Raw genomic sequence first — 24,502 nt, forward strand, 5'->3', positions numbered from 1 at the left:
GTTTGGACTGACATGGTGGACAGACGTGCATTGCATTGGTCTTTTACAGGATTCAACTGCCTCTTCGTATGCTGCTGGGTGGCTGCCTTGTCTCTTCCTGTTCCAAGTGCACCCTGCTGTTGCCCATCAATCAGCTGACATTCAGCATGTGAATCACCTACAACAGAGCACAGCCAGCCAGGATAAGACCAAAAACAGAGCTGTCAGAGGTTTCTGGTTCCCCATCAGCTGTGCCTTAGCTGCCTGCAGAGAGACAGACAAAACAGTTCACAATGCTTCATTATTTAGTCTTATAATCAACTTGAATTATAAAATTTGTTGACTTTAAAATCCCTCTGTGTCTTCGTTTTTAGGTTTTGTTTTCTTTTTATTTGGCCCCATAGTTTCCTGTAATTTCCAAAGGAACTCACATGTAACTAAATTATTTGGAAGGTACTTGAGAAAAATGATGTTAATTGGTCACATTTGCTAATATTAGCCTACATCAAACATTTAAAGGAGTGACAAAAAGAAAAAGACCGACAGTGTTCATGAGATACACCGTCAGTTAATTCCAGTTAATTGCAAGTTCTTTAATCAGCTTAAAATGCAAAACTATCTATAATACACAGTGTAACAAATAGTAACAAGTATTTACATGTGTTTAAATTCAGCAGGTCTCCATTTAAACAAACTACTTTTTCAAGAAGCTGATCAACAACAGTTGGAATGAAATTAAAATGAGCTCAAATACCAAAAAAGGCTAAAGTTATATGTATTGTTTTTATTACTAGTGAGATTTCCACAGCTGGAACAATAAAGGGTTAACGCTCAATACGTCAGAACACGTGCACACGTCACATGACGCAGAGCGTAAACTGTCGTCAGCTCTTACTTCTCCGCATCTGTCAGTGGTTGTCCGTTCGCTAACTTTAGCCATGTTTCCCCCAGTTTAATTTGTTTGACACGTCACGTAGCTGCAGGTCGTCTTGTGTGACAGACGGACGGACTTCTTTGTTACATGTTGGCTCTTGTGACAGTAGAACCGTGTCACTTCCCATTCAGGAAGTAGAGAAGAAGCTAGCTAGCCTCTCGTAGCTAGCCGGCTAACAGCTGTTTAGCTTTCAGGAGAATAACGTCGCTGTGAGGCAGCCAACCAGGCACTAAGGTGAGGGGGAGCCACATGGATGTGGGACTGATATTTTAACGATTGACTGGTGTTTTTAAACTGCATGTCAGTAACGTTTGGGAGGCAGGGATGCAGCTAAGTAATACATTAGCCTACTTAGCTTATAATAGCTTGTATCTGTAACATTATTTGACTACGACACACATTAAATGAGTGTTTTCTCTACGGTAACTGAAATCATCTGCATTTTGAGTTAATTCTTAAATAAGTAACTCCGCTCTCAACTATATAAGAAGACTTGGATGAAAAAAATAGCTGCAAGACTTCCAGAGCAGCATATCATGTTGTCACAATTATATGCCATTAGCTTAAATATGTGAGAAAGCTATCTCACAAAGACTACGTGACCATTTCAGGGGGCATCACTGTATTTTATTTGATTTCTCAGTGTTTTCTAAGAGCTCTTCTAGGTTTTTACACCCGTTTCTCAAGAGCTTCTTGTCGTCAGCTGTCCATGGTACTGAACAGGATGATGATTAGATGTCCAAGTATCTGAACAGTATGATGTAAGCAATATTATATATATGTTGAGATATACAATTAGCAAAGAATACATTTTCTATATTCAAGATGACACATCATCTTAGTGGTTTGAAGAAAGTTGAATAAGGTTAAGTTGTTGTTCAATGTAGCTGCTGCTGCTCGTGGCCCTTACAGCTCAAATCAAACCTCAAATCATGCAGTTCTTTACTTTGCAAAGTAACAGCACAGCAGCATAGGCCTGGAAAAGGAGGAAAAAGCACCAGCATACATACACATGAAATAAAGATGGAAGTATAGACAATAACTGACACACAAGTTCTCATCTCAGTGATGGCTATATGCTGCACCTAATGTCTTGGTATATGCAAATCAATCAAAGGATCCAACAGGTGTGGCATCTTTGGTGCAGATTAGTCAATAATTATATCATTCTTTGTTTGGTCCTTGATGCAGGTTTATTTAAATAAGCACACTCCCTTTTATAAAAAAAAAAGTTAAGCATGTAAATCTGTGTCAGTTAAATGCTGGTAAAATAACTGGTTCAAAAAGACATCTCATAAACTACCACTTTTCAGCCGAATGTATCCTGGTTTTAGTTCAGATACACTGACTTTTTTCTGGTGTATACATGTTAAAAATGATCAAGCAGACAAAAGTAGCAAATGCTCACATTTGAGAAAGTGATTTAATGTGTTGGTGGGTTTTTTTTTACAATGTAAATAACTATTATGATGATAATGTTTGATCGTAAAGATAGTCATCAGTTACGTTCCAGCATAGTGATGGGATGCACCTTACTTTCACATTTTTCCTTTTGCATTGCTCTTATTTTAGGAAATAGTAATGGTCCGACTAACTGCGATTTTTTTTATATATTTTTTTTCACTTTTCTGAGTGCAGCTTCTATGACCTACGTCTGTCCGCCCCGATCAGAGGATGTATCCGCCTTCAAGAAAGGACTTCATCTCTCTGACGCTCAGTGATCCACACAGTCATGCTTACAACAACGGCAAACACCGGAGACAGTCCTGCTGGAGGGTGAGTGCTCCTGTAGCGCAGTCTGCATTATAATGAATCTAGACAGACTGGACTTCTACTACTCTGAAACTGGCTTTGATCATGGCACAATTTGCAGAGAGGTGACATATTAAAGGACAAACCTGAATAAATGGGTGGAAGAACATAACAAACACAGATGCTTCGATACAGGTTCACTTCATGGTATAATGAGTCTGAATAATATACTATGGCATTCACAGTCATCAAATCTCAGTCTAACTGAGCACCTCTTGAAGATTTTAAAGCCACATAGACAGAGCTCTCCACCACTATAACAATAAAACAATGAAATAATGAATAGAAAAGGATGAGAGAGGCTGTTCTGGAGGCTAACTGAAACTTTGTGTTGCTTTCTTCATTCCAAAGCCAGTTTAGAGGTTATTTATGTGGCAGTCCTATAAATGACAGATTGCCATAAATCAGTCCTGCTCATTGATTTGCAGCATTATCCATAATGGCCTAATATAATGAAACCGGAAATATAAAAAGGGTTGCACTTGGTATAAACGTTATAGAAAGATCTCTGGATGTTGACCGTATATGTTGTCGCATTGCCCTGCCCTAGGTGATGTTTTGCTCAGTTCTGAGTGACTGTGGAAATGCAAAAAGGCTTCAGCCGTAAGAGTCTAACTGCTTGGTTGTGTTTCTGATCACTCCACTCTGATAGAGCATCTGTCTTTATGAAATGTATCTTTTGTTGTGACAAATCGATTCCTTGGGTATCAGCCTGCCTTTCTTTCGCATCCTTTGTTGTGGAGCAGCCTGAACTTTCAAACTCTCTTCAGATAAAAGCATCCCCCGAGCACATTATGTGTCTGATCACCGCAGTGAGATAAAACAAATTCTGTTCATCTCACAGTCTCCTCTTCTGTCTCCTTGCACATTTTTCTTTAATCTTGTTTTCTTTACTTTCAAATATCTCACTCCTCTCACTCCCCCCTTGCCCTCTTACCATGAGCCCCCCTCATCTCCTTTGTTGCTTTTGATATTCAGGTTTTACAGGTACATTGAGGTTTCATTTCACATCGGATACTTTTGTTTGCTATCTCCTGCTTAGGGGGGTTAGCTGCTTTTTTCACAGGTTTCCTCTTTCTGCCTTGTACAACCGGTCTTGCAGCCTGGCTCATAAAGAGGTTCATTGTTCGAGATAATTTTTTCACCAAGAAGTGAGAGATTTGTTTGTTCTGTATGTTCACAGCCTTAAGTGCAACATAACCAGCCACATCATTCTCCGTCCTACGTTCGAGCCACATCAGCACACACTGGAAGCACCCTACTAACAGAGGTAGCAGTCAGGGAATGGAAGTCAGGCTGTGTAGTTCTTCAAATGTGATAAAATGTTTTTTTCTGGAGAGTTTAAATGCGTCATTGCAGAGAATAGGTCCGTGGTGTAACAACCTGCAATTACACACATCAAGACACTGCAGGTACTGTACGTGGGCTCACACAGAAAATAATGGTGCAGGTGTTATGATGTGTCTCATACACTGTCAGTGTGTGTTACCTTTAGTTTTACAATATGTAGTCTAACACATGCCTTTCCCAAGAAATCTTCTTCATTTTAAACAGTGTTGGATCATCCTAGTAGATCCTTGTGTAGGATGGTACAGAAAGTCATTTCTTTACATTCAAAGCCTCTTGAGGTTTTCAAATGTATGTCTGGCATCATGTTTTCTTATGTGAACACTCTACGGTGATTCACAGGATTAAACCAAGCGCCAAGCAAATGTATGTACTGTACATGATATGAGCTCTTGTTACCACTTAATCTTTTTACTATAATAGCCTTAGAAGCGAAATAGATTTGTTTTTGTTTATTGGGGTTGTATAAATGTGATTTATGGTGCTGTTAGATCGCTGTTAGACCGTCCTGTTAAAGAGTGATTCTAGAGAAAGATAGTCTCATTCCCAGGTCGTCGAAATCCAACACCTTGGGTAGTGGCTCATTCCAAGGTATTTGGTGACCTGAGATCCAGACTCAACAATGGACTATCTTTCTTCAGAATCACTTGCTCCAGCTTTAATACAGGTGCGAGCCTCCTTTTGTGTGTGGTGAGAGTGAGAGAGCAAGCATTTTTTTTACCTGTAGTGAAAATGTTATTTGTGAAAGGCTTAATGGCAACAAATATGCATTGAAGCAGTCCATATTATATTTTTTGGGATACAAACATATTGGAAATGATTTGGACTTGGATCGCCGAGTTGGAAATGATCATATGCAGCCACTACTGGAATCTAACTCTAACTGTGCAGAAATACCTGGTTTAAACAGAATGAACAGACATGAAAAGACTGAAAAGAAAAGTTGCGCAGCATTCGATTGATTCATAATTTGAATGTCAACGTTACGAATGAAGCTTTGAACTATTTGATTTTGGCTTACTAGTCAAATAAGTGCCCACTCTTATTATTCCCCCTACAAGTTTTTAATACATTTTTGTATCCATTCTTAGTCAAACCTTGTATAAATCACTATATAGTATTAAATAGATCATTTTCATTTGGTTTCCATAAAATCTTCAGATACAGATCATAAGAAAATATACTTATTCAATCATCATTTCAACCTGATTACATCTGGCACTTCCTTTTTACAACAAAGCAAAATGGCACTGTCAGCTCGCATAGAAGTAATTCATTCTGTTCACTGAATTGAAAAGGCAAACCGGCTCTCATTGACTGATCTGTAACAGTTTATTCCAGCGGTATATCAACAGACATTTATTCTATAAAACCAGTTTTATAGCAGCAACGTCGATCTGGCTGAGCACCCCCCTGTACCTTTGGGTCGTCAAATTTAGTGGCGCTTTAATGCTCCTGAGAAAACCATTCTCTGCAAATCATGTTCCTCTGAGTAGCTTGTTCGCTCAGTGTTTGCTCCTAGCACAGAGAAAAGGATTCTCTATGTGTTTTACTTGGCTGACAAACCTTCTTAGAAGCTGGAACCAACTGAATTCTTACACAGAGTTAACAAAACAATCATTTTGGACCAACAATTAATTCAGTCATAATAATGTCTTTAAGAAAAAGATATACTTTTATTCTGCACCTTTCTACAAGCTTTGTAGATTTATTATTTTCAAAAATGATTTGTCTGCATAAAAATATTATCAATATGACTTTTAATATAGTTGTTAGTCATTAAAGGTTTAATCCATGGAATGCAGCCAGAACTTGACTGTAGCACCGAAAATAGGGGGCATCATATCACCAGTGTAACTGACAACTGCTCCTCTTTGCTAGCTATCCTTGGCTATAGTTAGCTACCATTAGCTATTTAGGTCATGGCTTAGTCAGTTGTGGAGTCAGTCGTGCTAGAGTTTGCTTGGTGAAGTCGGATCACAGGAGGAGTCTCCACAAGCAACGCTGCTCACCTCAACCGGGTGTAGTAGCCCGAGAGTGAACACGACTGGACACCAAACCGGACCCGAACTCAGGCTCATAGAGGGAAGACACGGCAGGCAGGGACAAGAGAGGCGTGCAGTGGCAGAAGAGGTAGCTTGTGAAACGTAGCGACCGCCACTGGCATATGTCTCCAAACTAAAACTGGCCTCTTGCGGCACAAAGTGGTATTTGAGACAGGACAGGCTGCACTTGCTGGTTAGTATGCTAAATTCTGTAGATTTCTCTGTGACACAGTACATACTGAAGATGTTTTTGACATAATGTCAATACCGTTGTTTCTTCACATTTTGCTGATAACGTTCATAGACGGATGTCTGCTTGGAGGATGAGTATGATGGCAAAAAGTCCTTCATTTCAAGAAGAACTGGGGGAATCTTCTCAACCTTTCTCATGTGCTCGTCAAGGTCTCCCTCCAATCTTGTCTCCACAGCTTTGCCCTCCTTCTGCGGGGGTGGTGGTTGTCATTGAGGGGCTAGATGAGATTGGACCTCTCCTCCTGCCGCTGCAGCTGTTGATTCTTAAGCTGGGTCAGTGCAGCCATCAGTTTGTTGATGTCCTCTGTTTTCTGGGCCGGGTACATGTCTTGTTCTGCCTGGCACTCTTTTTGCATCTGAAGAGTTTTCTCCATCTGCTTGACCTTACGGACAGCCTCGGCTTCACTAGCTGTCTTTTCCAAAAGCCGATGCTCCAGGTCATCACTCTTGGCCCTGTCTAGCTCAGCCTTGTCTTGGAGGGCTTTGTTTGAGTGTTTTGTTCTGCCTTATCTCAGCTGCTAAAGCCTCATTTTCCCTCATTAGCTTGGTAGTCTGTTCTGTTTTTCCGGTTAAGAGTTGCTGAAAGTCAAGCTCAGAGATGTAAATCATAGCCTGCCTGGGGGGAAGCATTTACCTTATCAAAGGTCTTTGCTGGTGTTTTCTGTAATTGCTTCAACATCTCTGTTAAAGTCTCATAATGTGTCCCGGGCTACTGAAGTTTGAGCTTAGGGACGTTAATTGAAGCCCGATCAGGGGACACCTCGACCCCATAACAGTCCTTGACTGGTGTTTTCTTTACCTGCATGGACAGGTTGGCTAAAGCTTTGTGATCTGTCTTGAGGTTTGTGGTCTGCTCTGTTTTTCTGGTTAAGAGCTGCTGAAAGTAAAGCTCAGAGATGCAAATCATAGCCTGCGGGGGGGAAGCATCTACCTCATCACAGGCCTTGGCCGGTGTTTTTTTAATTGCTTCAACACCTCTGCTATAAGTATAGCTATAAGCTATAGCTATATATAATATGCTATAAGTTCACCCCATCACAGATCTTGAGCATTCCAGTCTGCTTTTTTCTCTGCAGCTGCACACTGAGGGGTGTCACAGCGTTACGGCTGTGCTGTTCAGTCTGTTTTGTTGTCAATTCCACTTTACTGTATGATTAAAGTAATATGACAATTGTGAAAGCTTCCTAGATAAAATGGATATTGATGGTTCTTTTCAGGGACAAACCAACAAAGAGCAATGAATCACTGCGATTCTGAGCATATCACACACGGTCAGAAACATATCATATTGAGTCAGGGTTTTTCTGGTTATTCCAAGCCCAGTATAAGGAACAAAAAAAATCTTTACAAAATGTGTAAAGATACATCGTTGGACTGAACAAAATATGTTGCTGCTGTTATGTTGTTTGAACTACAGCACAGTAAGATCCCCCGAGATAAAGTCTGCTGTGTGTTCCGTCACAGCTCACAGACGATGGCTCAACAGTTTCACGGTGTTGCACAGGTGTTAATTAGAGCAGGTAACAGAGTGCTACCACGCCGCCTGTTAGCCTTCTCTCCTGAGAGACCCAGCTCTGTCCCTCCCTCTGCACTGCTGGGTTGAGCTTAGATTGTTTGTCTGTGAGCGGCCACTGGGCTTAACGCATCAGGTGGAGAGAATGTTGAGTTTAGACAGAATAAGTGACACAGGGAAAGCTTTTCCTTCTTTCACTCTGCTATTTTTAAATGAACAGATTTGTATAATATTTTAGGACGGGGATGATGTTAGAATCTGCTGACAGAAACGTGTGATTTGAATTCAGAGCTGTTCGACATGTTTCAGTGTAGTAAGCTCCGTTTTTTGTTTATCCGCCTACAGAAATGGAAGCAGCTGTCTCGGCTCCAGCGAAGCCTCATCCTCTTTCTGCTGGCACTGCTGCTCATATTTGGACTGCTCTCGTATCCCAGCCTCACAGAGCAGTGGAGAGGTAAACAATGCCCAAAACTCTCTCTCTCTCTCTCTCTCACACACACACACACACACACACACACAGCACAGGCAGAGATAGAAACAGAGTCTGTCATTAATTTTAATGGTATTGCAGCATGGTGTGTTGAAGCTGATGAGTTGGATAGCCTGTGTGTTGTGTTTGGCAGTGATGATAAATTGCAGTGAATGACTAAAAGGCCTCATGAGACGCTGTGATGGCTTCTGTCTTTGTTTAGTTTTCTGCTCATGTGTTGTGCACACCTGCTCAGTTTAACTCTTGTATACTTCTGCATGTGGTGTATTTGATTTTCAGACCACTTCCACACTGGATAAACCTGAAAATGCTTCCATTTTCTATCTCTTTCGGCTTTCCATCCACACAGAGCTAGCACGTTTTCACACCCAAAGTTTCCTGGAAATCTCCCTCCGGAGTAGATTAATCTGAAAGCTCTTTGGCTTTTAGTGTGGACTGAGCAAAATGAGTTTTTGGAAAAGGATGATATACTGTATGCCTGCCCAGAGTCAGAAAGTTAGGAGAAAGACTTCCTGTGGACATCTCCACGAAGAGTCTTTTTTAAAGTTAGGTAGTTACCTCTTATAGAGATAGCCATACGACATAGTTAGCTTGCATAATGTGGACTCAGTCTTTTTAGTGTTCATTGTGTGTGTGTGTGTGTGTGTGTGTGTGTGTGTGTGTGTGTGTACAGGGTTGTCTGACAGAGAGGACTGGCTGGAGCTAAATGACAGAGAGTTGAAGACCATTTTTCCCGAAGTGAAGTCTGTGTTGGGTCAAGCTGCAGACAAAGCTCCTGGTCCTGTGGCAGGGCCAAATTTGGGGCCAGATGTGGGTCAAGGTGCGGGTCAAGGTGCGGGTCAAGGTGCGGGTCAAGGTGCAGGTCAAGGTGCAGGCCCCGGTGCAGGCCCCGGTGCAGGTCCAGGTGCGGGCCCCGGTGCAGGCCCCGGTGCGGGTCCAGGTGTGGGTCCAGGTGCTGTTGCAGAGCCCAGAGGACCAAACATCCCCATGCTGGCTAAACCTCCCACTAAGGTTGGACTTGTATCCGTATTTTTTTATTGCAGGGACATCAGTCAACATCAGTCAACATCAGTCAATAAGTAACATTTGAAAATGGAGTCATGACCTTTTAAAATTGAAAGTCAAATTGAATTGTGGATTTGGAGAAATGTGACATTAATTGTATTACACATTTTAATTACAGCCAAGTACATTACACTTACATCAAACACAACTATAGTTACATAACTAAAGGCATTTTAATGCTTTAGTACTTAAATAAATTCATTGTATAATAGTGAAAGAGGTTCACGTTGATGACTCCATATTACTGTTAATGGAGTGATCTGATTTTGTGCCAGTCCAGGTTTGGAGTTGGGTCTAGAACAGTCCCTCATGTGACAGCTCCACTTTTTGATTTGGTTTGCTAAAATGCTTGTAAAGCTCACTCTCAATACCAATACACTTTGTGGACTATATATTTGGATGCTTGATATTCCTTTTCCATGAAGTGTTGAAGTTACCCTCCTATTTCTAGCTCTCGCTGTTTGTTTATTCACAGAAAAAGACATTCCCAAACAAGAGAGGTCCACCGAGCCTGCAGAAAGATGGAAATATTTCTGACACAGTCGGTAGGGAAAACCACCAAGAGGTTGTTCAAGATGGAGAAGGAGAGGAGGAGGACAAAGAAAAGAAGCTTGTCAGGTGAACTGTTTGTTGGTTGCTATTTTTTACGTATAAAAAACAGTTTTTCTAACTATTGAGAAAAGTGGATGACATGTTAAAATGATATGGCTCAGGCGATCAGAATCAAATAGTTTCCAGCTGCACCCTGTAGACTTTGTTGCAGTACATGTATCAATAATTCAGGCATAAGACGTGTTTTTACTCATGCAGCTGGAGAGGAGCGATGATCGAAGCCGACCAGGCCACAGAGCCCCCACCCTCAGCCGATGAGAAAGACGCTGCGGCGGCCCTAGCCCCAGCCAATCCTGCTAACACTGTCCCACTGGAAGGTCAGTACTGAAATCCAGTTTTTGGAAATCATCTGGAATTCTTGCCAAGTGGTTCACAAAGTGAACGTGAGAAATCTAGGTCTGCAACCAGCAATATTCTCTGTTCTCCCCATCTGTTTATTTTCAGAAAAAATCCCCAAATCTTTTAATGTTTCATAAAATATCATAAACTAAAAACAAAGAATGTCCATGACAAGGTCCCACAGTCAGGGGGCACAACTTCACATGTCATCACAGTATAAAACCCAAAGACTTTCACTTAAAGGGATACAGGGATATAAAAAAGCTGAAACTAGAGGAAGCACCAACTTTTAAGTTGACACTTTTCATTTCTTATTCATTCCTTTCCTGGGCCTTTTGTTTGTAGTTTCAGCTGGAACTGTGGACAGACTGGAGGCAGTACGTGATGCCTTCAGACATGCATGGAAAGGATACAAGGACTACGCCTGGGGTCACGACGAGCTCAAGCCCATCTCCAAGTCTTTTGGCGAATGGTTCGGACTGGGTTTGACTCTCATTGATGCTCTGGACACCATGTGGATTATGGGCCTCAAAGAAGGTATTGGATGTCACTTATTCCCTCTCTCTCTCAACGCTGGGTGTCCTTTGAAATGTTTCACTGTTTTACTGCCAAATACGACTCCAATATATAGATATGACAGAGTTTTGATACAGATGCCAAAAGGATGTTCTTTTTTGTTAAAGTTAGTTTTGCATTTGGTCTCAACAAAAGGGGAATACACCAATTGTACACATTTACAGCGGTCTTCAAAAGTTTACATGCACTTGTAAAGAACATGTATATCATGGCAGTCTTGAGTTCCAATGATTTCTACAGCTCTCATTTTTCTGTCATAAAATGAACACATACTACTTTGTCACAAAAAACATTCATGAAGTTTGATGAATGAATGATGAATGTGCATATATACTAAAACTAAATAAATGCAGACAATGCCGTCTAGGAAAATCAACCCTCTGCCTCCTGCCTCCTGCCCCCTGGTCCTCCCCATCCTCACAAACTACCACTGCTTCCCTGTCGCCTAATGTTTTTACACTCATTTAATAATGTAATACGATTAAACAGTGTGTAAGTAAAGCCTTACAGCTCAGGCACTTCAGTGTGCAAGGTGTGATATGAGTGGTTGTCAAATCATATTGTATTGCTTGTATTGTATTCTTCCTATAATGTGACAAAGCCTTGGTCAGAGGCTGTCTCAGGAGATTGTTACAAGACCACTTTATCACGCCACCTGAGGCAAAACATGAACATAAACATCCTTTATCCACAATGTCAAATAAATGTATTCAAATGTAATCCTTTTTTTCTGTCTTTCCCCTCCCACTCTTGTACTCTGCCTCACTCCACATAGAGTTTGCAGATGCAAAGAACTGGATAGAGAAAGACCTCACCTTCAGCAAGAACGTGGACGTGAATCTTTTTGAGACAACCATCCGTGTCCTTGGAGGCCTGCTGAGCACTTACCATCTAACAGGAGACCAACTCTTCTTAGAGAAAGCTGTGAGTCAGTCCATAAGAGGCTTTCTTATTATCCTGTATTCTTCTGTTGTGCAACAGTCAGTCTGAATAGAGCAGACAGAGGAAGTCATGACCGCCTGTATTTCTGTTTTTTCTCTCTGCTTCAAGAAAGACCTCGGGTCCAGGTTGATGCCTGCCTTCAAAACTCCCTCAAAGATCCCGTTCTCAGATGTAAACATCGGGAAGGGAACAGCCCACCCACCTCGATGGACATCAGACAGCACGCTGGCAGAGGTCACAAGCATTCAGCTGGAATTCAGAGAGCTGAGCCGCCTCACCCAGGAGCCACAGTACCAGGTCAGGGCACCAGGAGGGCCTTCATTACAATAAAATGTGCTTTAGTGTGTGACAAATAATTTTGATGTGACATTACTTCCACTTCTCTGAGATGGAGTGAAAAAAGACTGGAGCGGTTTATATTATATTTCCTGGGTTCAGATGGTTTCAGTTCAGTTAATATCAGACATTAAGTGCTGCTCGCAAACACTTGTGTGATTGAAGTGACAAGCTTGAGCGAGGATTTGCTTTGAATCCATCATGTTGTCACTTTATGAGCGAATGATTCCAGAATCCAGAGCTCTCGCCAGAAGATTTTCTGCCCAAACTGACTTGAATTTCTATCATAGCCTGAGCCAGCCCTATGAGTCATAGCTTTTGATGAGCCCAGCTTCATCAAAGTGTGAAATTGCTAATAATTTCCCAATGATAAATGGTTTAAGAAGGTATTTTTCAAACATATTAGCCCACACATCAGCGGGGGTTTTTGGGTTCATTATCTCATGTCTAGACATTAATGGTTGCTCTTTTTTTTTTTTAATCTTTTCAGGAAGTTGTGAATGAGGTAATGAAGCTCGTCCACAAGCTGCCAGGCAAACAAGACGGCCTGGTGCCCATGTTCATCAACACCAACAGCGGACAGTTCACACACAAAGGAATCTTCACACTTGGTGCCAGGGCAGACAGCTACTATGAATACCTGCTCAAACAGTGGATCCAGGGAGGCAAAACGGAAGACGAGTAATTATAACTTTACATTTTTAAGTCTGTGCTCAGTGATTGTGTGAGAAAACACTGGATTAAAGCTGGAATAACAGAGTCATAGAAAAGCAAACATGATGTTTATTACTTAAGGGAATAGTTCACCCAACAATGAAAATACAGTCAGTACCTGCTCATAACTAAACTGATGGAAAGTCAGGTGAAGTTTCGTAGTCTCCAAAACATTTCCGGGTCTTCACAGCAAAACAGTTCTGCAGCAGTCTCCTAAACAACTGAGGTAAATTCCAACTTGTTTTGAATCGTCAAGAAACAATTGAAAATGAATTATAAAATAGCTCCAGCTCGTCCAGCATTATCCAAGTCGCTGAAAGCTGTGAGATCCCAATTTGATTTGAAAACAAATTAACAAACCCCCTTTTTTAAGCTTAAATCTTCACTGTAGATCCTCAGCTAAAAGCGTTAGCACACGTCCCACCTGAAGTGTTTGCATTCGCTCAAGTGAATGTCGAGGGTGTAAATAACGACTTTTCAAATCAATTCAGTATCTCAGTATCTGCTTTCAGAGACTTGGATTACGCCTGAGCCAGTTTATTTTCAGGTTTTTTCCTGTTCTAAAAATCTCCATCTACTTCAGTTGTGTAGGAGAATGGTGCAATGGTGCTTTGCTGTGAAACTCCAGGAATGTTTTGTTGACTACAAAACTTCCCCCAACTTTCCATTGTCATTGGGATGAGTAGACAATCACTGAATTTTAATTTTACAAAATACAAAACATTAATGCAGAGACATTTGGGTATATAAATCAAAATTTGAAAGTTCTGAGACACATTTGGAGGATAATTTGACCTCATGTTGCATTCAGTGTGAGTAGTTATGTGATCATTTTATAACATTCTGTGTATTCCAAGTACATTGGACTTATGTTTAGAATAATTCTGACTAATATTTATATCTGTAACATGTGCTGTTTCTGTTTTGTCCAGACTGTTAGAGGACTACCTTCAGGCCATAGAGGGAGTAAAGAAACACCTTGTGAGACAGACGGGGCCCAGCAGACTGACCTTTGTTGGAGAGTTGTCTCATAACCGCTTCAACCCCAAAATGGTACAAATGCTCACCATAAGTCAATGTGTGAAATACAGACAGTGTCGGGATCACAGGCCCCTCAATTATCCTTGGACCTTTGGGTTGTTGTATATAGGGATGTAACGGTATGAAAATTTCACACCACGGTAATAGTGACCAAAATGATCACGGTTATCGGTATACCACGGTATTTTTAAAATGTCTTCAAAATGTTGAAAAAACACTGATACACTGATAAATTGAAATAATTTCACCAAGATTTATATTTAAATAGATTTATTATATATTAAAAGGGTTAGGGTATAAGCAGCCTGTTTTTGAAATGCGTCCTGTAATGTCTGCATTACAGAGGTAGAATGAGATGTACTGGCAGTAGCACTCGATTGGCCAGCAGACCCTCTCTGTGAAAAAAATGAATAGAAAATGTCATTATTAATTATTACTGTCATTGTTACTTAATACTAAGGGTGCAACCAACAGTTCACAAAACTCACAATCTAGATCATATCACTTTTGTGAGAAACAGGTTGGATAATCTTTCAGATCAAAACAAAAAGGATTATTGTTAAATTAATTATGAATACTCTATTTTGGCTCTTATCTCTATCTAGACACTTGTTATATTCACCATTTTATATTATTCTTTATATATAGTCTATTCTACAAATAATCCACAAGTATTATATATTTCTGATATTACTTATATATATTGGCTGTCTGTCTCTGTCTGCTTGCTCGTCTGTTGTCAGTGGACTCGGTCAGTCTGATTGGTCTAATGGCTGCTGAGCCACAGGTAGATGCTGCTCTGGTAAACGGAGCTGAGATGAAAGTCAGTCATCTCAGTCAGTTTGCATTCACTAACTCAGTCCACCCAGTACGTGTTTGTCTCAAATCCTCCTCACTGCAGCTCTGCATCAATATCTGGGGAATTATTAGGTCGACTTTAAAAAGTGGAATCTACAATTAATAAGCGGTTCAGATAACGTGCAAAAACACGGATCAACTTCGTTCAGTTATACCACTATCTGGTCAGTTTGCATTAGTGACAACAGCAAATTAGACAGAGAAAACTTGACATACACACATCATGCACCCGAGCTTAAGGTTAACTTACCTTGCATTCACTGAACAGTTGAGGGTGATGGTCGCGCAAATGAGTAAGTAAATTGGATGTGTTGCCGCCCCTCGCAACAACTTTCTTCTTGCAGCTCCTGCAGATAGGGCTGCCATCCTCGACCAGCTGTCCCTGAGCATTCTCATAATAACCAAAATACGCCCAGACTTCAGATTTGGTTCTCTTTGAAGGCGGAAAAATGCCTTGAGGGCTGCTACTATCACGTCCTCCCTCCGCCATGTCTTCTTCACTACATAACAAGCGCACGTTGCACGCTGCGCCTGCGTAGGGAGACTTGGATGAAGTATCTCGCGAGTTTTCCACACCGTGGTTATCGACCGCGGCGGTTACCATGGTAATTAAAACTTAAACGGTAACCTTCACCGTCGGGAATTTTACCGTGGTTTACCGTGACACCGGTAACCGTTACATCCCTAGTTGTATATTATATCTGTACTTTGTATTTCATGGCCCACTGTGTAAGTGGAAGTACCACGCACAGCACAAGAGCCTTTGATTGTCATAAGGTATTTCACACACTGCAAAAACTCAATGAAGCCACAACCACAGGCCCTGTGAAATCAATCAGCCTTTGTGCTTTTGTTGAACGAGTTGCTGTACAAACCCCTGTCCAGTTAGTCTTTATCTCTATCAGCCTGTCCAATCAATTCCAGCCCCTAATCATTATCTTTCATCATGCCCCCCCTGATTGCACCTCTCTTTGTCTTGTCACTCTGCAGGACCACCTCGTGTGCTTCCTGCCAGGAACCTTGGCATTGGGGGCCCACAACGGCCTCCCGGGGGACCACATGGATCTGGCTTTGGAGCTGATGGAGACGTGTCACCAGATGTACAAACAGATGGAGACTGGGTTGAGCCCAGAAATTGTACACTTCAGCCTGCAAGCCAGTGACGGCCGAGACGTTGTTGTCAAGGTGAGGCTGATAGCAGATAGTTGGTATTAGATCATGTTGTTTTTGTCATCAACATTTCATTGTCGATATTTTCCCTTTTTTGTTTTATTTTAGACTTGCTGTTGAAAGCACTGTCTTTATTATAGTGTCTTGTTTTCTATTGAATGCAAACTAAAGTAGCCAAAAAGAATGAGAGCCCACTACTGATTCTTGACTGAGCTGAATACAATTTTAATAAATGTGTCACAGGAATGTGTGACCATGACCTTCCTAACCTTTCTCAGCGCTCATTTAATTTTTCATTAACTCCCTTAGGTTTATCAAGCATCCAATATATTTCAACCATTTTTTCCACTGCTGCCTTCATTAACCTCAAATGTGAGTGTGAAGCATCTCAAACATTTTAGGAGCTCATTCTTATTCTAGGATTAAAAACTTAAGTGATAAATGCAGATTAAAAAGGCTTTATTAATGTGTTTCTATGACTAATTTAGAACTTACAGCTATTGGAAATTAGAAACATTTATCCACCACCCCCTCTGATTAAAAGTAGCTTGTCCTGTGGTTGTTTATCCTTGGATGTTTGGTTTTTAATACACAGATTAATGTGAGTTCGGGGTTGATTGTCAAGGTAATGTGAAACAAAATATGAGAAATAATAATATTATTAAAGTACAATAAAGTTCAGGAAGGAACTTTGCTAACTTTTAAACACAAACTATAAAAGTTCTTCAGAGTCACATCTCACCAAAATGCCCTTGACTTATGTCTTCCTCTTTTATCTTTCTATGAAGGAGGCAGAGTCGTATGTGGGCCACTGTCTGTTGTGCAGCCATACTTTTGTTTTCTGAATCTGTCTGCTCTTAACTTGTATTTAATCTTAACTTTAGCGATGCTCACTGATTCTGCCATTTTGATAAGATGTCATGACAAAAGCATTTTCATTTTCTGTGAGACTGACTGGTTGATAAAAGCTTCCACAAATATCTTATTTCTGTTCCCATTTTAATCATTTTAATATTGATTGACAAGTCGTCCTTTATCCTCCAGCCTGCAGACAGACACAACCTGCTGAGACCAGAAACAGTGGAAAGTCTGTTCTACATGTACAGATTCACCAAGGACACCAAGTACAGAGACTGGGGATGGGACATACTGCAGAGCTTCAACAACTACACTAAGGTTAGTTCATTTTAGAATTTTTACCTCACCTTTTCATTATCAAAGCAATTTAATTAAAATATATAATCAAGTCTTATTAGACTATAAGGCTGCAGGACTAAACTTGGCTCAGGGTCAGCTACAAACCCATCTAACAGTCTTATTGGTGTCACTGCAATTACCAGATTACTTTCTAGAGTTTTGTATCTTGATCATAAACCTCCACTCCTGCAGGTGTCTGATGGTGGCTACACGTCCATTAACAACGTCCGTGACCCCGTTAACCCCGGGCCCCGGGACAAGATGGAGAGTTTCTTCCTGGGTGAGACGCTGAAATATTTGTATCTGCTCTTCTCTGACGACATGGAGCTGCTCAGTCTAGACAAGTATATCTTCAACACAGAGGCCCACCCCCTCCCCATATGGCCCTCTCCACCCAAGTGATGTCACCACACAGGAGAGGTCTGTAAAGATTAGGTCCACAAAGTCCTGTACGAGTCCAAGACTGTTATTGCTGCTCAGTCAGGCGCGTCTCTTAAACAACCGTCCATGCTGGACTGCAGTGTGAGCAGTAAAGCACATCAGTGCCGTCCGCCTGTACTTTAATACGTTTCCATGTGGAGGAGTTTATTTTGTTTTGTTTTGTTTTTCCTTTTTCTTTATTTTTCCTAAGGAAAAGGTTTGTGTTAGAGCTGGTCTCTAATGTAAAAATACTTTTTTAAAATCAGTTGTGACTAGCTGGCACTAACAGGAGACAAGACAGAAGAAGTGTGAAAGATGTATTACTGTAACTGGATGACTGGTGTAGTGTATGTATGTGTGGTAACAACAATCAAGTCTTCCCTGAGTTTGTCTTTGCCATGTGAGGTCTCCACCCACCTCTGCATAGTCAGGTTAATTCAGTTAATCTACAGATGTTTGAAGGTGCAGTAAGCCATAATGGAAATCTGTAGGGCATTTTCAATAGATTAGTAGTAGACTGCTCTAGTTGAGGAATCACATAAATTTCTTGCTTTGGCAACACCCAGTGACCTTTTTTTCTTTTATATAATTTTACTTAAAAGAAGTTAAGTTTGACTTTTAAATCCCTTTTTTGGGACGTCTGTCCCCTATTTTGTCCTATCCTTAGTGTTAAGGAGCTGTGGACAGCTACAGTGCGCCGTCCAGGGACCCATCTCAGTTCTGAGGCCTGTGCCTTGCTAAAAGGCAAGTGCAGAGTATTCCTAATACCTATCATGCTTGTCTTTGATTAAGTAAAGCCATCACGTAGGTGGGTGATCTGATGACTACAGATCATGATCGATCTTGAAGGCGTCCACAATTTACTTTTCAGGTGATTCATAGAGATCATAGTATTTAATTTTCTCTTACCTCTGTTTTATAACTTCATATACCCTCATTGAGTAAACGGTCTGCACTATGTGAACTAGGAGGCAATGCTGATTGGGCAAATTACTTCGCTTGGCACTTGTGTTGGTGAGACACTGTAAATAATGCATTGTGAGTTATAGCAGCATGTCGGATGAGCAGCTTGTGCCAAAAAAGAACTACCTTTGATGCAATATTGTGTTCTTAATGTGAAATTAACAGGCTACAATTGAGAAAAAGATCACAATTTTGATCTTGGATTGTGATTATGATTAAATAGATTGTGATATGATTTATTGGCCAGTTCTCCCACCCCTGATATTACATTAAAGTATTAGGAACAACCCAAGAGCTACACAAATGCAATTATTTAAAACCTTACTGGAGAAGCCTGTTTTTTTGTTTTTTGTTTGTGTACATGTTTTCCAGACAATTTTCTTATGATCGTTGTTTTTGGCTGGCTATAACGGTTATTGTCACCAAGAAGGGACAGTTAAAGAAGTCTGGAGCCCCAAAAGGCACTGGTAGATACTTGGCATCACGGTTGCTTGCATTAATGTATGTAGCAGTAATTATTTTCGACACTGAAAAATAAAAGGTTAAACGTGTTAAAGCTTACTGCACATTCACACCTCCTGTGTTTTTAAAGGGAAACCTGGTTGTTGTTTACTGAGCTTTTCATTTAGTGACGCGGTGAGTAATGATGGGTTTAAGTAATCTTTGTATGAACGTATATAGAAGGTCGGCTGAATGAATCAGTCTGGGCTATACACATAATGACGTCTTGTTTTATTGATGAATGTATACATTTGTTCTGTGATTTATTTTTTTTATGTTACATTTTGTCACAGCACTTGTCAGTAAGTGCATCTACATGCACTCTAATTCCCCGGCTTTTCATCCTCATATTCTATTCACACTTGTTTTACACTATATGAAGGGGAATTGATTAAGGCTGCCATGCAGTCTTACATCTGCAGTTGCTGAAGTCAATTCAAAATAAACCAACTGAGTACATTATCATTTCCTGTGTCAGGGACAATACACATGCATGTTCATTCGTCCTCTTTTTCCACAGGCGACTTGCTTAAAGAATGAAGCTTGGTTCAATTGTTTCTTCATACTTGAAGGAGTTTGATTCATTGCTGTTTAGCAAAGCCTGACTCCCCTGTCAAATGTGATGTAGAGCAGTGTGGGAGCGCTTGTTTTCCATACAGTAGCGTTGACAAATGAATTTGAAGGACATTTCCATTGTACTGGAGGTGCTGCTGTGAAGATGACTGAACCCACGCTCTGTTATTCCACTATCACTTTCAACTCTATAGTCCAGGAGGATCCGAATCTTGGAGCGTTTTAAAACAGACCGTCATGTTGAAGTTTAACCGTCATTGTTAATGAACTTCTGTCTAACAGAGAGCCATATACTGACCCACATCATTGAATGTGCACTACATTTGCCAATGCTCTGCTGTGCCTATTGATATATATATATATATTGTGCTCTAGATGTGTGGTTCTGTTTTTTTATTGCTGCTGTATCAGTGGTGTTTATTTGTGAAGTGCTATGAGTGGAAGATAGATTTATGGCTTGTATTTTTACTTTGGATGGGCGGGTGACAAAACAATATGGGTGTAAATATTTTGTGTAAATGGTTTCTAACTTGTCTACTGAATCCAACCTGTGTTCCTGATGATTATTATTGAACCCTTTCTGGTCTTAACGTTCTGTGCCATCATGTCAAAGATTTTCTGTTTTAAGCAGGTCAATTTTGTTTCAGCTTTTCTTTATTCGTTGGCTTTTGTGGCAGTCCATCACAGTTTGAACCTTTTGGTAGCGCAAGACCAAAAGTCATTAGGATCCATCCTCTTGAGGACCATGAACAAAATTAAATGGCAATTAATTAAAGAATTGTTGATAAGTCAAGACCAAAGTAAGCCCAGTCGGCGGATAAAAATATTAGCATTTTACATCTCTGCAAACGACGGATACAGCTGGGCGAGACGCCTGCCAAGCCAGAGACCAGTCCTCAAGACTGCGTTTAAACAATATTTTTGATAGGAACATTTTCCTGCTGTGTTTGTGGCAACAAATCCAGGCATTTTAAGCTAAAACATGAACCTTTCCTAACCTAACCAAGTGGTTGTGCCTAAACCTAATCAGACCATAAGCACAGTGTCATCGGAACATAAAATTGAAAATTGAACCTAAAAAAATACAAAGTTGCAACATATAGAGATGTTAAGTTTGAATGTATCCATGGTTTGCGGGAATGTACATTGCCAACATTCATTCTGGCGATTGGGCTGACCGCAGGAGAAGGCAGACTGACACCAAGCTGTGCTGTTGGCAAGGATAAAACTGACAAGACAAAGCATTTTGATTCCTGTTCAATTTTTATCTAAAGCGTTTAGTTGGAGTTCAATCTTTAAAGCAGCTGGCATAAATGGCAGTTAAGCATTCATGGAGACTGATATCTGATAATTCTTTGCTCCATACTGCAAGAGAAACAAATTAAATATCCTAATTAAAAATACATCGGGGGAAAAAAGGCTTAAATTAATATGAGCCGAACATCTGTACTACAACTGGAAATTGGTTCTTTCACAGTATTTCATGGTTTATTAAACCCATTTTAATTCCTGGTGCACAAGAATTAATGATTAAATGAGAGATTCATTACAGTCCTTTCATGGGAAGGTGGAACAAGACGTGCATTTGATATGTTTCTCAATTAACCTTGAGTGTAGATGTGACCACGATTAGACTAGACGACCTGTGAAGCAAGAGTTACTGTGCTACAACCGTTATCTCAGTGTAATTATACATAAACAAATCTGAAACCTTCAACTCTCTGAAGGTCCCACATCATGATCACTTTCAGGTTTATGCTTTTATTTTGGGTGTCTACAAGAAAATGTTTACATGCTTTAATGTTCAAAAAACAATTTTTTTCCTCATGCTGTCCATTGATGAATCAGCTCCTTTCACCCTCTGTCAGAACACTCCATTTAGTGCCTGTCTCTTTAAAACCCTCTCCCGAAAAGCTCTGTCTGCTCTGATTGGTCAGCTCTCACAGGCCTGAGCAGGCACCGCCCACCTTGTGTCTATATCGGCACTGACGGTGTTTTTGCACCCATGGCAGTGCTGGGGGCGTGGCTCAGGGCGTTGACTGTATCGTTGTGACATCACAACCTTATAGAAGTCCTGATGGCCTTTTTGAAGGCACAGTTTTTGGAAATGGGCCGTGTGCATTTCTCTTTGGACTGAGCATTTTTATACTTTCACAGTATTTCTATAGCACCTAGACCTGCTTTATAAAAAGAAGAAAAAATAACCTTTAAAGGATGAGGCTGGCATTTTCTTTATTTTGCATTAGTCTGTCTCTCAATAATGGGACTTTCCAGCCTGTTTGAAGCCACAGGTTCCTAATGAAGATGTACATTTTCCAAAATGGCTCACAAATATATAATTTCATTTTTTGAAAAAGGCTCCAGTAAGTCATTTCCTAAAACCACTGGGCACTGTAGGTTTTCAACAGACATTACTCAAACAGGAGGAAACGGCAGTTGTGTTCGGGACTATTTCCAGTGTCAGGACAGTGTTTTAGGACAATACTTGAGCTCTATGGTACATATATGAATCTTTGGATACACACACAATACTTTAATATGACTTATTGACAAGACAATTCTGATATTGTTGGTGATGTTAGTGTTCAACAACACAGAGGTCCCCGGTTTAGTGTCCTCAAAAGCCAATTTTTATGACGTAAGAAGAGCAGTTTTATTTGTAGCTCGACCTGTATTCTAATATATTTCATTTATTGCTACTGAAACGGCATCATAAACCAAAGAGGAGAAGAAAAATATGGAATCTGTCAAGTCAGAAAACAAAAATCAGACTACGTCTACTTCTGCTATGGACAAAAATCCAGTGAATGTCAGGTTCCTCACACTGATAAATACTCTGCTCTCTGTATAATTGCCTCTCTTATCTTTAACAGAACTCAGGCTTTATATCAGATAGTCTTGATCACTGTTTTGTGTTAAGAGACTGATGGAAACAGAAAAGATAAAAGACCAGAAATGACTCATGTAGCTCTGCTGTGAGCTCCCACACAAGCTATTTAAATTCACTGTGCTTTGCCTTTGCACTCTCTAATTCTTTTTCACGGCAGATTGAAACGAAAATTAGGCAGTCAGTTCCCTTTTTTAATATAAAAATGGTAAAAGTAGGAAAATTGATTCTTCACTTTTTATTACAATATCCTGTCTGGAAATTGAAGCTTTTTTGAAACAAGCAGAGGTTGTGGGGTTTTGATGTACAGTATTGGTTTTGACAAAGCTCTCTGTCCTCTGTCTTACATTATCTGACTGGCTGAATCTTCCACTTGTAACAATGATCATTAATGTAATTATTTATTATCGAATCCAAGCCATAGCAAAATGACAACTCTACAATTTAACATGGATGTGGGCAACAGGACATCAGTGTTTTTCCATCAGCAGAGGTTCCTGCTCCAGTGACTGTGACCCTGTGTCAGGGGCCAAAGACATGGATCAATATTGTTTTTTGCTGGGTCAATCGATTAATTGAAAAAAAACACAAAACACACCTTGACACATCGAGTGGCAAGTCGATAACGCATCTGCATATTTTGAAGACATGCTGACATGCAAGGTATTTATTTAAATGTAGGTGATTATTCATTTTCAACCTTTTATATAAACTGATGAGTTCAGTTCTCAGAGCTGACACTTTCTCCTTTTGTTTCTACTTTTCATGGTGCTTTGTTTGCAAAAGATTGTTTTATGTGTCATTTATGGAACCCACGTCCACTGTACAGACGACTGATCGAGCACTTTGTAACTGAAGTTGTGGCTTATTGCAATGTTCACCGAATCTATACTTTCTTCCTGCCAACAAAGTTTTTCAATAAAGCTTTTCAACGAAGATACTGGAATTTGTCTTGTTCTGAATGTAACCTTTTTTTGCTTTTAGAAAAGCCTGAAGAAAATCTAAACCTTCCTTTGGCTTTTGAACGAAACCGTGTCACAGCCTCCTTTTTAGCTGCGTCCTTCTGCCTTCCAGATCTCTCTTCAAGAACTCTGAAGAAGAACTCTATGTATGTCTTTGTAGCCTTGACACAATGCAGGTAAGCACATGATCTCTGACAGATTCTACAGGCATTCACTGTTGCACTGTTCTGTACAAAGGCAGAGTGACAGCAGCAGTTGTGTGGAAAATGAAAAGGAGCTTTCGGAAAAAGTTTAAACCTTGCCTACTTTCACACTACCACACAACTGGCCAATTGTCGGTTTTTGAAAGCTACAATAATTGTCAGACAAGGGTTTCAGACACTCAGAGGAGTCAAAGCACTTCTTTGAACCACATCGAGGCCTCCCAACTGTCACAGAGTCATCAGCGTCACATGAACTGAGGTGTGACGTACTGTAGTGGGAACTCTTGTTTTTTGTTTTTTATGGTTTTGCCACCAACATATAATGATATTTAAGACAATAACATCATTTTTCAGTTTGTGCTCGCCCTTCTCCTTTTTCAAACATGACAATTCTCTGTGCACTGACCCGGGTCCACAAAGTTATGGTTTTCTGTCCACAGCCCTGCCCCAAACCCCATCCCCACTCCATTAGGATGAACTGGAACACCAACTGTGAGCCAGGTCTTACTATACATCCACCATCAGTGCTGGACCTCACTATACTTTAATGGGAGCCTATCTCAACAGTCAGGTTCCAACATCTGGTGGAAAGCCTTCACAGAGGAGTGGAGGCAGTTGCAGTAGCAGATGACATGTTCAACTGTCAGCCACATTCTAAAACATCTACTCAAGTTGTCTTTGAATGCTAAAGTTAAATACTAGATATATAGTCAGTACTCCAACAGCAGGAGGCAGCAGAAACCTTCCATCACTGTCCACACTAGAAGCACC

At 40.5% G+C, this 24,502-nt stretch overlaps 1 protein-coding gene across 1 annotated transcript; it reads left to right on the top strand.

Moving 5' to 3' along the window:
• The first annotated feature begins 911 nt into the window (after positions 1–911).
• On the top strand, positions 912–23,502 carry man1b1a (mannosidase, alpha, class 1B, member 1a). The gene is made up of 14 exons (XM_073477862.1): positions 912–1,147; positions 2,552–2,689; positions 8,228–8,336; positions 9,046–9,383; positions 9,913–10,055; positions 10,248–10,366; positions 10,734–10,925; positions 11,740–11,888; positions 12,015–12,203; positions 12,733–12,923; positions 13,889–14,009; positions 15,846–16,040; positions 17,070–17,201; positions 17,415–23,502. Exons 2-14 carry the CDS (start codon positions 2,588–2,590, stop codon positions 17,622–17,624), a joined length of 2,190 nt encoding a protein of 729 aa, XP_073333963.1. The 5' UTR covers positions 912–1,147; positions 2,552–2,587; the 3' UTR covers positions 17,625–23,502.
• The last annotated feature ends 1,000 nt before the right edge of the window (positions 23,503–24,502 follow it).

The sequence above is a fragment of the Pagrus major genome, chromosome 12 (genome assembly GCF_040436345.1).
Source record: "Pagrus major chromosome 12, Pma_NU_1.0".
Lineage (NCBI taxonomy): Eukaryota > Metazoa > Chordata > Actinopteri > Spariformes > Sparidae > Pagrus > Pagrus major.

Excerpts from the sequence above, each read along its gene's own strand:
- man1b1a (XM_073477862.1), top strand. The coding sequence starts at position 2,588 with ATGTATCCGCCTTCAAGAAAGGACTTCATCTCTCTGACGCTCAGTGAT. Across the intron at positions 16,041-17,069 it reads GCCGAGACGTTGTTGTCAAG|CCTGCAGACAGACACAACCT; the intron begins GTGAGGCTGATA and ends TTTATCCTCCAG. Across the intron at positions 17,202-17,414 it reads GCTTCAACAACTACACTAAG|GTGTCTGATGGTGGCTACAC; the intron begins GTTAGTTCATTT and ends CCACTCCTGCAG.